General features: G+C 40.3%; 2 protein-coding genes across 2 annotated transcripts; one reads left to right on the forward strand and one right to left on the reverse strand.

Annotated features, from left to right (window-relative positions):
- The first annotated feature begins 551 nt into the window (after positions 1 to 551).
- LOC130134767 (trihelix transcription factor ENAP2-like) lies at positions 552 to 3,209 on the forward strand. Its single transcript, XM_056302434.1, has 2 exons — positions 552 to 1,455; positions 2,893 to 3,209. Exons 1-2 carry the CDS (start codon positions 552 to 554, stop codon positions 2,904 to 2,906), a joined length of 918 nt encoding a protein of 305 aa, XP_056158409.1. The 3' UTR covers positions 2,907 to 3,209.
- Positions 3,210 to 8,519: 5,310 nt separating this feature from the next.
- On the reverse strand, positions 8,520 to 12,783 carry LOC115682813 (protein LIGHT-DEPENDENT SHORT HYPOCOTYLS 10). Its single transcript, XM_030607162.2, has 2 exons — positions 12,130 to 12,783; positions 8,520 to 8,804 (listed from the first exon to the last, which is right to left on the reverse strand). Exon 1 carries the CDS (start codon positions 12,661 to 12,663, stop codon positions 12,133 to 12,135), a length of 531 nt encoding a protein of 176 aa, XP_030463022.1. The 5' UTR covers positions 12,664 to 12,783; the 3' UTR covers positions 8,520 to 8,804; positions 12,130 to 12,132.
- Positions 12,784 to 13,246: the final 463 nt, after the last annotated feature.

Consider the following 13,246-nt stretch of genomic DNA (forward strand, 5'->3'; position numbering starts at 1 on the left):
GTAATCGCTATGTAAAAGTCGTGACGGTTAAAAGAATCGTTTGAAAAAGTTTTGACATCAAAGTGGACCCATCGGACTCGCGGTTTTATATTTGGAATGGAGAACTAGAGGGAGAGTGAGAGGGAGAGGGAGAGAGTGATTGAGTTGAGGCGAGGCAACGGTGAGAGCAGAGGTCAGGCGAAGAAAAAGGAGGGACGAAAAGCCTATATCTCGAGTTTACAACAATACAGCCCCCATGAATAATAACAAAAGAAAGAAGCTCTCTAGCACTTCACCCACCGCCGTCGACGACTCAGACCGCGCGCCCCCCTCCCTCCGGCTCCACCACTCCGTACCTCTCCGAACCCAGCCGTCCGTACTCTCTGTTTCCAACGCTTCTTCTCGGTTTGGGTCGTTTCAAAAAATATAAATCTTTATCGCCCCCCCCCCCCCCTTCCTCCTCCCCCCGCCCCGCCACTGAGTCGCAACCCCCCCCAACTCACCGCTCATAACCTCACCAGAGACAGAGACAGAGACAGAGAGAGTAACCTCGCCGTCTTCCTCTCCCCTCCATGGAGCCCCCCAGCGGGACTCCCCCGCCGCCGCCGGCCCACCGCCCCTCCTCCGCCTCCGCCGCCGCCGCCGCCGCGGTCCCCCCGCTCCGCGAGGACTGCTGGAGCGAGGACTCCACCTTCGCCCTCATCCACGCCTGGGGCGACCGCTTCCTCGCCCTCGACCGCGGCAACTTCTCCCAGCAGGACTGGCAGGACGTCGCCCACTCCGTCAACTCCCGCCCCTCCCCCTCCTCCGGCGAGGCCCGCCGCACGGGCGCCCAGTGCAAGAACCGCATCGACACGCTCAAGAAGAAGTTCAAGCTCGAGAAGGCTAGGGTTTCGGATCCCCGCGGCGGCGGCTACCTCAGCCCCTGGCCCTTCTTCGCCGACCTCGACGCCCTGATCGGATCCAACTTCCCGCCGCCGAGGAAGCCCCCCTCCCGGTCCCCGACGCCCCCGCTGGCGCCCCGATCGAGGCCGAGGCCGAGGTCGAAGCGAGGGGCGGCCCCTCGGCCGGCCCGGAGCGTGCTGCCGCCGGCGGTGACCGTGCCGGTGCGCCCCCGGAGCCACAACCGGACGAAGCGCGCGCCGGCGAGGTCCCCCGCCGGCGGATCGTGTCTCCGGCCCGCCTTCTCGGCGGCGGAGGAGGAATCGGGGCGCTTCGGCTCGAGGACGAAACCGAGGTCCGGCGAGGGGAGCGCGGCGAGGAGAGAGAGAGGGTACGCGGAGTTAGCCGAGGCGATAGAGAGGCTGGGGCAGATATACGAGAGAGTGGAGAGGAAGAAGGCGAGGGAGATGATAGAGCTGGAGAAGCAGCGGATGCAGTTCGCCAAGGACTTGGAGCAGCAGAGGATGCGGTGGTTCTTGGAGACGCAGATTCACCTCCAAAAGATCAAGAAACTGAAGCAGAGTCCAATCGACGGTAATGGGCTTCGTTTTTCCGACTACATTCCCGTGAATTATTCTTTGGTTTTCCGGGTGGAACACGATTTCGCTCTGTTTTGGTCGTAATCATTCATCAAGTTCGCAGTTACTAGGAAGATGATTACGTTCTCTGAGACGGCATTGCTATTGCGCTTACGGTATGTGCTGATACAAGTCGGAGGGACGGAAAAATTTTGTTCGTATCGCTATGTTGTTGTCTTGTGTTAGAAGTGGCGATGTCAATTACATGGGTGAACTGCGAAGTTGGTTCGCCATGTTTGGGCTGGGGGATGGGCCGTGGAGTTAGAGAGTACTGTCGCTGTGTGACCCTTGTTGGCTTTGGGATGGGGCAAAAGCCTTCAGAGCCTTTGTAGTGGCCACTTGGGCGGGTCTCTTTGGCAGAGTTTCTTTCACATGAAAGAAGCTTTGTTGTGTGAGCCTCCCGTAGAAAGATAGAGAGGTGTCTAAGGACTTCTCTCTGATATTGGAGAGGAAAAGTGCCGATCTTGCGCGGTCTCGTATTGGTACGCAAGTGCGTGGGGTGTGGAGAGATTCAGATCACGGGACGGCTGAAAGAATTATTCGGTCGATGGTTACATGATGCTCCTAAGTTAGTCATGCCATACTTTCCACGGTCGGTCGGGTTTTCTGATTGAGAATTATGTTGATGCCTCCTTTTTTCCTATCCGTAATCAGTTATCTAGAGGGGAATGAGTGGATATATTCTTCCTGAGTTAGATGTGAGTATAAAAGCTAATTCGCATTGCATCTAGCCGTTTGTTTCTGGGTTCCTAGGATTCACCTTGTGTTTAAGCACTTCTCTTGCATTGTTATGACGTTCTCTGGTTCTCGAAGATGTTATATGGATCAACTCCATACCAAACAGTCCCCGGCTGTTCAGCACTTCTTGTTTGATGCTTATATCAGCACTTAATGCTTTATGGTAATTTCATTAGAATCTGAAGTCTTTGGATAGATAGCTCAATTGAGACTCGCATCTATTCTATAAACCTGTAGAAGCATATGACTTTTCAAATGTTGCTGTAGGCACAGATACGCAAAAATAGTGAATGAAGTATTTTTCTATTCTGTGCACGAATTTGACTTTTATGTCCAAATTTTTTGCTGTTACTGATCAAAAAGATTTTCGCTTTAGAAGCAGTTGATCATAATTTCAGAGACTTTTGAAATTGAGGGGAAATTGTCAAATTTCTTTTGAACTCCCAGAATATGAACATTCCTCGAGTCTGTAAGTTTAGAAACTATTAGACTTTACAAATTGATACTTCCAGGTAGTTAGAAAACAAGTTTCTTTTACCGTGCTCTTCAAAATCGCATCGCCTTTCAAGTTTCGACCTTCTTGGGTCTCGTACTTGCAAAGTTTCTGCAATGATTTGCTAAGAATGCTGAGTGAGTGTGATCTTCCCTGTTTCAGAGAGTTACTTGTAGATGGTCATGTCTGGGAAGAGCCTGCAAGTCCCGGCTTCAAACTTGGTATCGCATTTCCTACCTGCGAAAATGTTCCGGTTGTCTCTTAAGTGACAGTTATCAGAAGGTACACTCTTCGACGAAGCTCGGGAAGAAGTTTGGTTGCTTTTGTATTTTAATGGTTAGGTGAGAGTTAGTTTAATGTTTCTCTGTGGGCAAGAAGCACTAGAATTTACAGATATAGGTTGGATTGACCGTGTTAATATTATATCTCAGATGTAAAATTTCTCCTTTTCCTTGAGAAGCTTTCACAGGACTTCCATACTGGAGGTGATCTAGGCCCGATTGTTTAATGCTTGAAACTTCTTAAACCATCGGTGTATTCCAAGTAACTGAGAATGAGCCCTTGGTATATTGCTTCATCAAATGACTTGCCCCTTCCGTTCAAATGCGTAAAAGTAAAAGAGTCATCTTTCGGAACGTTATGCTAGTGCCCGATGGAATGGATATGTGCTAAATCACTTTCTTAATCAAGTATGCAAATCAATCTTATTTAGCGGCTTTACTGGATAAAATATGTAAGTTTGTTGGTAAGACGAGACATGATGCAATGTGAACAGGGCCTAATGCCCTAAAAAATTATAAACTTTAGGTCTAATTTTAATTCTACTATGACTTTTTTTTTGTCTCGTAAAAAGCTATTAACTTTTATTTGAGTCCCAAATCTATCCCGTTAATCCTCCGTCCAAAATTACTTGTTAACAATCGAGAGATGAAGAACTCCCGCGCGTGGGCTATTTGACTGTCCCAAGTGCGAGTTTTCTCATCATGAGAGATGGGAGAGTCTTGAGCACGAGAGATTGAAGACTGAGCACAAAATAGAAGATCCCTGAGTGAAATAAGAGGAAGGGCCTGTTTGGTTCAACTTTTAAAATGCTACTTGGGGGAATGCAAATACCTTTAGGTTAAAGTTCCTTGGGAAAATGCAAGTGGCGTTTGATAAAAAATCATTTGTAAAGTTACTTTGGCCTAAGTAGTGTTTGGTAAATTTTTTTTTGCCAAAGGGCTTTGGGAATTATCTTTTTTATTAGAAAAAAAAAAAAAACCTATCCCACCCTTCGCAGGAGCCGGTGAAGGCCTACGGCCACCGGCGAGCTAGATCTTGCATCGGCGACCGTCGCCCGAGGTCGGGCGACCCCCAGCGAGCTAGATTTGCCGCCGGCGGTCGTCGCCCGAGGCCGGGCGACCCTCGTCGGCCCAATCCGGTGTCAACCGCCCTCGCCGGCCTTCCTCGCTGGCCACCTCACGAAGAAGATAAACAGTACCAAGAGGGGCAAAACCGGAATAAGCTAAAATAAGTGAGGGTAGTTTGGGGACAAAAAATTTTGGTTCAGCATTCCAAATACTAGCATTTGGCCAATACTAGGCCGAATGTTGAACCAAACGGTTCAGTATTTTGGGAAGGGGCTTTCGAGGCTGAAAGCCCATTCCCAAAGCTGAACCAAACGGGGCCGAAGACTCTCTTAAGAGTAAGAGCAATTGAAGAAAGCCAATCTTAATTGCTTTAGTTTTTACCTAAATTTCGAATCTAAGTAGACATCGTTTGGGCTGACGTGAGAATTCATTTGCAAAAGACATCTTCGTGGATCTGAATGTTGGGATAAAATTAGAGCAATGAGTGCAAATGCCAAGTAGGATCACTAAGAGCGATTTTGGTCTGAGAGTTAACGGAGAGATGGTATTTAAGTAAAAGTTAGTGATTTTTTATTAAAAAAAAAATTGAGGTTAAAATTGAGACTGAATCTAAAGTGGGGCTATTTCCGGTCATAGAAATAAAAATTTCCTTAATCATCCTATGGGTATTGAAAGTAGTGAACCCAAAATATATCCACTTTCCTTTTTTTAATTATTTTATATCTATATTGGATCTAATTGCTATAATTATGAACATGTTTTATTTAAAGAAAAATTTTAAGGAGGCATTGCCATGTAAGAAATTTCCAAAAAACCTACTTCTTTTTCATGTTGTTGAGTAAATTTAACGATTAATTGCATGAGCATGAACAACTTTAACAAGGTCATATGTATTTTTTTTTTTACCATAGCAAGGTCACATGTATAAACTTATGTTTTTGTTGTATCAGAGGCAAAAAAAAATAAAATTATTAGTTGGTTTTCATATACTCGTATTGGGCCATGGGATGACAAGATGAAACCTAAAAAGCCCTTTTAAAGATTTGCCGATATAAAGTAACTATTACATTCCTCCATGCAAAATTTCAAAAGATAAAATTAAATTAAATCAAAGCTTTGTAAAAAATGATTTTGAAAGGACAGTCAAATTTAATTAATTTTGAATTGAAAATAATTTATATCACACATCCAAGGTTTATGAAAAATATCAAGGTGCCTCAATATGCATAATTCTTCTTACATCATTGTATGTAGTTTTTTTTTTTATACTCCTATAGTTTCTTATAAGCCCTGTGTAAAAGTGTTTCACTACTGTACAGAAAAAAAAATCACCAATTCTTTAACACAGAAAATAAAGAGACTTGATTTTTTAAAGACTAATCAAATAATAAATAACGGATACACCAAAAAAAGAGCCTCTGAAGTAGAAGGACAAAGAATGGATAAGTTGCGGTAAGAGTAATGGTGAAGAAAAGGCTATTTTTTAAAAAAATTTTATAAACAGCACTAAGTTTAAATTTGAGGATTAATACCACGAAAAACCCCAAACTGGTATACCTGTGACAATTTTACTCCGAACTAATTTTTTGATCGCCAAAAACCCCAGATTGGTACACTTGTGATAAATTTACCCCGAACTATTTTTTTGACCGTCAAAAATCCCATACTGTTACACTTATGACAATTTTACCCCGAACTAATTTTTTTACTACTAAAAACCCCAAACTGGTACATTTGTGACAAATTTACCCTTTGTTAGTATCCGTTAAATTTGATTAATATCACAAAAAACTACAAATTGATAAACTTGTGACAAATAGAGGGGTAAAACCCTAAACTGGTACACCCGTCAACTACCACTTATCATCAAACTTAGTAATTTGATAGTAAAATTTAACGAAAACTAACGGAGGGTAAATTTGTCACAGGTATACAAGTTTGGGGTTTTCGGTGGTAAAAAAATTAGTTTAGGATAAAATTGTCACATGTGTACCAGTTTGAGGTTTTTGGTAATCAAAAAATTAGTTCGGGGTAAAATTGTCACAGGTGTACCAGTTTGGGGTTTTTTGTTGTTAAAAAAATAGTTTGGGGTAAATTTATTACGGATGTATCGGTTTGGGGTTTTTCGTGGTATTAACCCTAAAATTTTGAGGGCAATAACTAAACTAAAGTAAACTGTGCTAAATTGAAAATTATCAATGGCGGTTTTATCTGCCTAATGAAATACGGTGGATTAAGTCAAGCGGGAAGTGGAATTAGCCCCACCCACGTGAAAATTTTGTGATATCGGCGGCAAAAAGGCTCAAATCACCCCGTACAATGATTAGTACAAAAGGTCTAACCTCAAATCTTGAAATATAAGGTGAGTGAATGAAGCTCATCTGTCAAAAAACAGTCATCGCACAGTTGAGGATATGATGTTCATTCGTCTACATGTGTGCTGTCTCTATTTTGTTTAATAATTTAACCTCATAAACTGGATATTCTAATGAGGTAGTCCACATGTGTTCTCTATACAACTTTGGTTCAATTTACGCGTGAAACAAAAGTGTTAGAATGTTATGAGGATATGATGTTCATTCGTCTACATGGGTTCTGTCTCTATTCTATTTAATAATTTAACCTCATAAACTGGATACTCTAATGAGGTGGTAGAGTCTAATCTCGCATCCTTCATGTCCCATTTGAGCTTATTTCGCGCGTGGTTGCCCGCTTATCAGTTCCACATGTGTTCTTCATACAACTTTGATTCAATTTACGCGTGAAAAAAAGTGGTAAAATGTTATTCACGTTACTTGGGTTGGAGATTCCAATGTGTTTATGTACCCAAAGTCTCTCTCCATCCAATAACTTAATATTTTCAATTGACCTTTCTAATATGGTAAATATCCAATAACTTAATATTTTCGGTTGATCTTTCTAAAATTGTATAAACGCACACTTCTGCATACTTCATTCCGCATGTAAATTTGCTTCTGCTATATTTTCCCTCTCTTGATATTATTCATATTGCTTATATATGAGATTTCAAAGGCCCGTAGCCTTTTCTCAACTTAATAATTTAAATATTTTAAGTCGAATTCTCTAATAAAGAAAATGCATATTTCAATATATTAAGTTGAACTTTCTAGAATGGTATAGAAGCGCGCTTTTGCATTCTTCATGTCACATATAATTTTGACTCCAATGTAATTTCCTTTTCATTTATGAGATTTCAAACTTCTGAGTTCTCAATTTCACATATAATTTGTTTCTAATGTAATTTTCCCTTTTTAGAAATAAATGCACATCGCTTATATATGAGATCTCTCTCTGTTAAGGGTTGATGTGAGCCACGAGGTTGCGGGCTACAATCCCCATGATCCATTTTTTTTTGGAAATACCTTGTTAATTTCAATAAATAATTGCTAATTCTAAAATACATAACATATCTTTAATCTCGGCTGCCCCAAAAATTTCATCCTAGATTTGTCACTGTGTTCTTCTCTAAATCGTTCTCTCTCTCTCTCTCTCTCTCTCTCTCTCTCAATGTTGGGAATCAACACCAGAATATTGAAATTTCACGACTTGAATACTTTTTCACAAAATTTTGTGATTAAATTGCATTCTTTAACCAAATTACAAGAAAAAAAAAATCAAATTACAAGACTCGAACTGTATTTATCCGTGTTGTTTCTTCAAGAAGATCATTTATCAGTCAGTGTGTTTTCCCACTGTCTTTCCTCTTCTTTCATTCTATCTTCCTCGACGAGCAGGTTATCTTTTCTCATAAGAGATCAATATATGTGGGAGGACTGGTGCTACTATAAGGCCTAAACAAGATTTTTTGAAAATTGTCATTTTTTTGTGGATGGGCTACTTTCAGTACAAACTTCTAAAGATAATCTCTTCCTTCTTTTTCTATTTTCTGCCATAGGATTGAGCATATATATGAACATGTACGTGCACTGCGGAGAAGAGAGAGAGAGAGAGAGAGAGAGAGAGTCTGCAACTATATTGAGGGGTTCAACTTGTAAGCTACGATAAACATCTGAACAATTTGGACATGCCCGATGGATGCAAAACAAGAATAGGAAGAGGCCTCAAGTTGATGTTTGGAGGGAGAACTTCAAGTCTTGGATCGATATCAACCCCACACAAATCTTTGCTATAGTCATTCTGAATGCATGACATCGATTAAGTTAGAACCGCAACGTTTAGGACGATTGACGTGATCTCCCAAGACAGAAACGTTTGTCCGGGCTATATTACCAGGTCAAAGATAGACACGGGCATCACTTGTTTGTTGCTATTAACTATCTTCACTAATTCCGACAGTTCGGGCTTTTATGAGTCTACAAAGTAATGCGGTGAAAAAAACACAAGAAGATATGTGAATCGTGTAGTTCTGTAGAAGTAAGTCACATAAGCACTCATATTGCAAAATGAGGAGAAGAGAAGTAAGGCAGATATGATATATATTGATATCAGCGAAGAGTCGAAGTACACAGAGAAAAGACTGCATGAAGCACAATCATATACTAACAAGTGTTGCTCGCTGTGACATAGTAATAGTACTCGAACGTGAAGCAAAAAATAAGGAGGATTTAAACGCACCAGCAGCCCCAAGGTGATTATTTACATCATCAAATTGCATTGGCCCTCTACCGGGAGGCAAAAGCAGTGTGGGAAACCGCAAAAACCTGCCATTTTCTATCACATCTTCTGATTATTATTGGCATGAGCCTGCATTAAAAGTTCAACACCCCACATCAGAAAGTAAATACATCAAGAATGACTCTCCTAGGTATAGAATAACATTGGGATGATTTGTTTTCCTTTTGGCACCAATAGGGATTCATCTGGGTTAGCAAAAAAACATAGCAAGAATAGAAAGCATACAATGGTGGCCACATGAATTCGGAAATTAGCTGTGTGAAATTGGTACATTACCTGGTAGTTAAATATTATTTGACAACTAAATAAGAACTTAAATTAGGCTTGTTTTGGCCTAGCATTTGAGTCTTTTTCTTGAAAGAAGATTGTTAACTACAATTAAGGATGAGGCATTTCAATTCCTCAACCAAAAACTAAAGGTTGAATAGCAATCATGAATTCATATATCTATGTTTGTGAGTTAAATATTTAAATTAACTGATTGAATAAGGAAAATATATCAAAATCCTATCCAGATTCTAATTCAAGAGTCATCAATCAACCGGGTATTAGATCCTCATCAAATCATGATGTTACCGAGCCTCTCCCGTGTCAGAGATGAACTATTGATTGAAGAAAAAGAACAAGTATCTTAGATCGACAAGCTTCATAAAAGAAAAAAAATTGTATAGATACATTCTTGAAATAACCTGGTGTAGCCAGAATCAACTGGGTACTAGATCCTCATCAAATCTTGATGTTACCAACTCTCATGGGTCAGTGATTTATATTATTGACAAGGTTAATAAAAGAAGAAAAATCTGTACAGATACATTCTTGAAATAGCCCTGTATAAGCAGAATCACCTACCCTTGCAACATTAGAGTACTGTTAGACATGTACATTGTATTATTGTAAGACAACATAGGTCAGTAAAAAAATGTTTAAGTTCAGCAGTATTAAGTATTGCGTAGCATTGGTATTCTACACTGGCATTTCAAAACTGCATGTTAGGATTTTCTTCCTCAGTTCGACCGTATATTCTGAAATTTAGAGAAAAAGTAACTAATAACGGACGAAAATCAAATGACCACAGGTGAAATACTTCGGCAATAGTATGTTAGGACAGGTTTCTGGAACACACGTCTCATAAGCAGGTAATTAGATAGTTTACAGAAAATGATGTCGTCACAAGAAGATTATTTCCATGACAGAAGGGCGGTGGCTAAAGAAGAAAGATCACGAAGTCCCCCTTTTCCTTTGTGTGTGTGTTTTTTCGTTCTCTTAGCTCACATGTCACTTCAAAAGCAGACAATGTAAGCTCTTTCACAAGCTTAAAGCCACAAAAACTTGTGGGTTTAAGCATAACATGTTTCCCAAGCAGATATCGTTTTGATTCCTTGTCCAAAACTGTTACATTGTAAAGTTCAGGAACTTGACTCTTGCCTCCAAAAGCATCAACCCTTTTTTAGATTCGTTTCTGTAATTCTTAGTTGTTGGAGTTTTGTCTCAGGAGGCACGGCTCGGTTGCTTTCAAGGCCTAAGTTCAAAGATTCTTGTACACCAAAATACCTTAATCTACATACAATAAATAATCTCGTGATTAAGCTGATCTTATATGGACTGTCTAAAAGATATCTTCTGTTGTGTACCTTTATTTTGTTGTATTCAGATCTATTGATCGTTTCTCATATGTAAATGATTTTTTTTTTCAAGAAGGGGAAAGCATTAGCTCTCTATTAGGTTTGTTTGAATCTTCATTAAGATGAGAATCAAAGCATTATCAATCACTTGCTAAGGATTGGGCCTTGATGTTTTGTCATAGGATGTCAAGATCCCAATTAAAATAGACCTTACGACTTCTTGAAAATGCTGTAAGTCTCAATGTTGTTAGAGATTCAAACCTTTTCTTTTCAAATATACTTTCTAAAATAAACAATTTACCGAGTGATTTTTTAAATTTTTTAGGTAAGACTTGAAACAAGTGGGAAATGGAAACTAACTGCGTATTTATGCATGAACTGTTGTCTGAAACTTTCTTTTGCACTTGGAAGAACACGTGGAGTGTATTGAGGGATGAGAAAATGATCGTTATAGAACAGTGTATACGAACACAAAGATCATTTGATAATCAACCCAATAGGGTTGAACTTCAACAAATAAATTATATCTATGTGAATCCCACAGATTCAAGGCACTTTGTGATAAAAACAGTTCAACTCCCTCGACAAAAATAGCTATAAGTTGTGTTATGGCAAGAGAAGTAGACAAGGTGAAGGTATAATATCTAATATTATGTGGATAAAAGATATTGATAAGATAACCGTATAAATGAAATAATTTCTTCTCTATGCTTCTTTCTAGATATGAGCAAAAGAGACAATACACAACAAATAAATGTCGGTTGGACATTTGTTAATGTAGGGGTTATTCGCAGTTACAAAATCTTAATTCTAAGTCCTAGATTTATGAAATTTGAGACTGGCAATGATGGCGTCTGCCACAAAGAATTTTATATGAGAAAAAGCCATTTTCGTGGGCAGTAAAATATTGATGAAGGATTTCTATATGAAACCTTAAACTTAGTTAATCATTTCTTTCCATGGATTTGATCATTGTAAATCATGTCCACTTGGAAAAGTGTTCTACGAAGATTCACTGCCCATGGGGGCACCCAAATCTACAAAATCTTAATAGACCCAAATTTGGGGAAAAGTTATTCAAGCAGCCAATAAAAAATACATTAATGTACCATAAACACTGTTTTTTGTATGACAGGTGACTATACAACCATTATATTTGACAGATAATTACAGAAGGAGATTGGAAAAGAAGCTTCCTTGGATTTTTCAATTAGCTCTGTACTGTTCTCGAATCTCAGTGTATTCAAGGTATAATTATGATGATGGGTCTCAGCAAGTTCCCAGCTTTACACAAATTCAAGAAAATATTCCCGAAGTACTACAAAGAAACTAGGGTTAAGGGAGTATGTACAGAAAGAGCAGCATTGACCCAGACTTTAGATGTTGATCATATTCAAGAATGAACTCTCCTGTAAAGTTCTTCAATTCACAACTTCTTTGATTGATCTATAAACTCTTTTCCTCGGAGACATATCAATGTTAACACGGTAAAAACACATCAAGTCCCAAGTAATGCTTGATGCTTCACAACAGACTTAACCGCCAATCTATGAAGCTAGAATCGATGTCAACAGTTATAAACTATGGAAAAAGGAAGATGTGTGTGTGCTCATTAAAGTGTACGAGAAGCCAAGTAATGCTTGATGCTTCACAACAGAGTTCACCGCCAATCTATCAAGCTAGAATCGACGTCGACAGTTACAAACTATGAAAAAGGAAGATGTGCGTGTGCTCATCAAAGTGTGCGAGAAACCAAATAAAGAGATTATTACCGCTTAACCTTGGAAATGCATGGTTGAACTTGATCCATCACCGCCCTTCCCTTGTGCTGAAGTGACCTTCTTCTTCTTCTTGTATGGAATTCCTCTTGCCTTGGCTTGGCACTCCCTCACCTCCCTAAGGTACACCCTAATTGCACCGCTAGCAAAAGGGTTCGTCTCCGGCGACCCACCATTCTCCTCGTAGGCAGCCCGGAGCCTCCCGATCAGCGCATCCAAGCTGCCCCAAGCTTGGCGGAGTGGGCATGTGCACGGCGCAGGTGGCTCGGGCTGCCCGTAGAACACACACCCTTGCAAGTGGACCTTGGTCTTCCCAAATTGATCGAGGTACCGGAGGAACTCAAGGACATGGTTGCAATTGCACTGCGAGAGCGGGACCGGTGGCCTCTGGTTCCGCAGATAATGGCCGAACGTGTTCCAATCCCGCCGCTTCTGGGACTCATATCGGCTCGGTGTTGCTGGCTGCTGGTCGCTAGGAGATCTGGATGACCCCAACTCGGCTATCTCCTTTCCTCTTTCACTGGACATCTCTCTGGACGAAGATGGGGCGAAATCTTTTTTGGACTTGTTTTGATAAATATGGCACCATTTTGAGGGTAAAATAACAGGAGGATTTTGGAGTGGAGGAAGAAGACGATCACATCATGGGACCTAATTGCTTAGACATTAGCATATGGGCCACATGAAGTTGCTTTCTCTACTTCTTGATATTTCGAATTTTACCGCTTTGTTTATTAATATAGCGGTACTGATGTTTCCTGTACGTTTCTCCAGTAAAATGGAATTCAATTCACGCTATTTGTCAGCATAAGCTCTGTCGTTTAATTAACCTAGAGTAACCATAACCTAAAGATTTTGACTTCATATTCACACAAAAGTCACTCATCACGATGAATAAGTAAATAAGAAATTATTGATCTCGACCCAAAAACTTTTATGCGTTCGAAGCCTTCTTATCGAGAAGAGTTGTCCAAAGATGTAATAGCGGACAAGTTCCCGAGTTTGTAATTATAAATGAGTATCAGCACACGAAATTCTAATAACCTAAAACCTGCGTGCGCCAATTCTTGTACAAAAGAATGTAAACTGTCCTCTTTCACAACATCATTCC

The sequence above is a fragment of the Syzygium oleosum genome, unplaced genomic scaffold (assembly GCF_021117445.2).
Source record: "Syzygium oleosum isolate NSW1041296 unplaced genomic scaffold, Sole_v2.1 Sole_v2.23, whole genome shotgun sequence".
In the NCBI taxonomy this organism is placed as follows: Eukaryota; Viridiplantae; Streptophyta; class Magnoliopsida; order Myrtales; family Myrtaceae; genus Syzygium; species Syzygium oleosum.

Bases quoted from the DNA above. Each gene is read 5' to 3' on its own strand.
- LOC115682813 (XM_030607162.2), bottom strand. From the start codon at position 12,663: ATGTCCAGTGAAAGAGGAAAGGAGATAGCCGAGTTGGGGTCATCCAGA.
- LOC130134767 (XM_056302434.1), top strand. From the start codon at position 552: ATGGAGCCCCCCAGCGGGACTCCCCCGCCGCCGCCGGCCCACCGCCCC.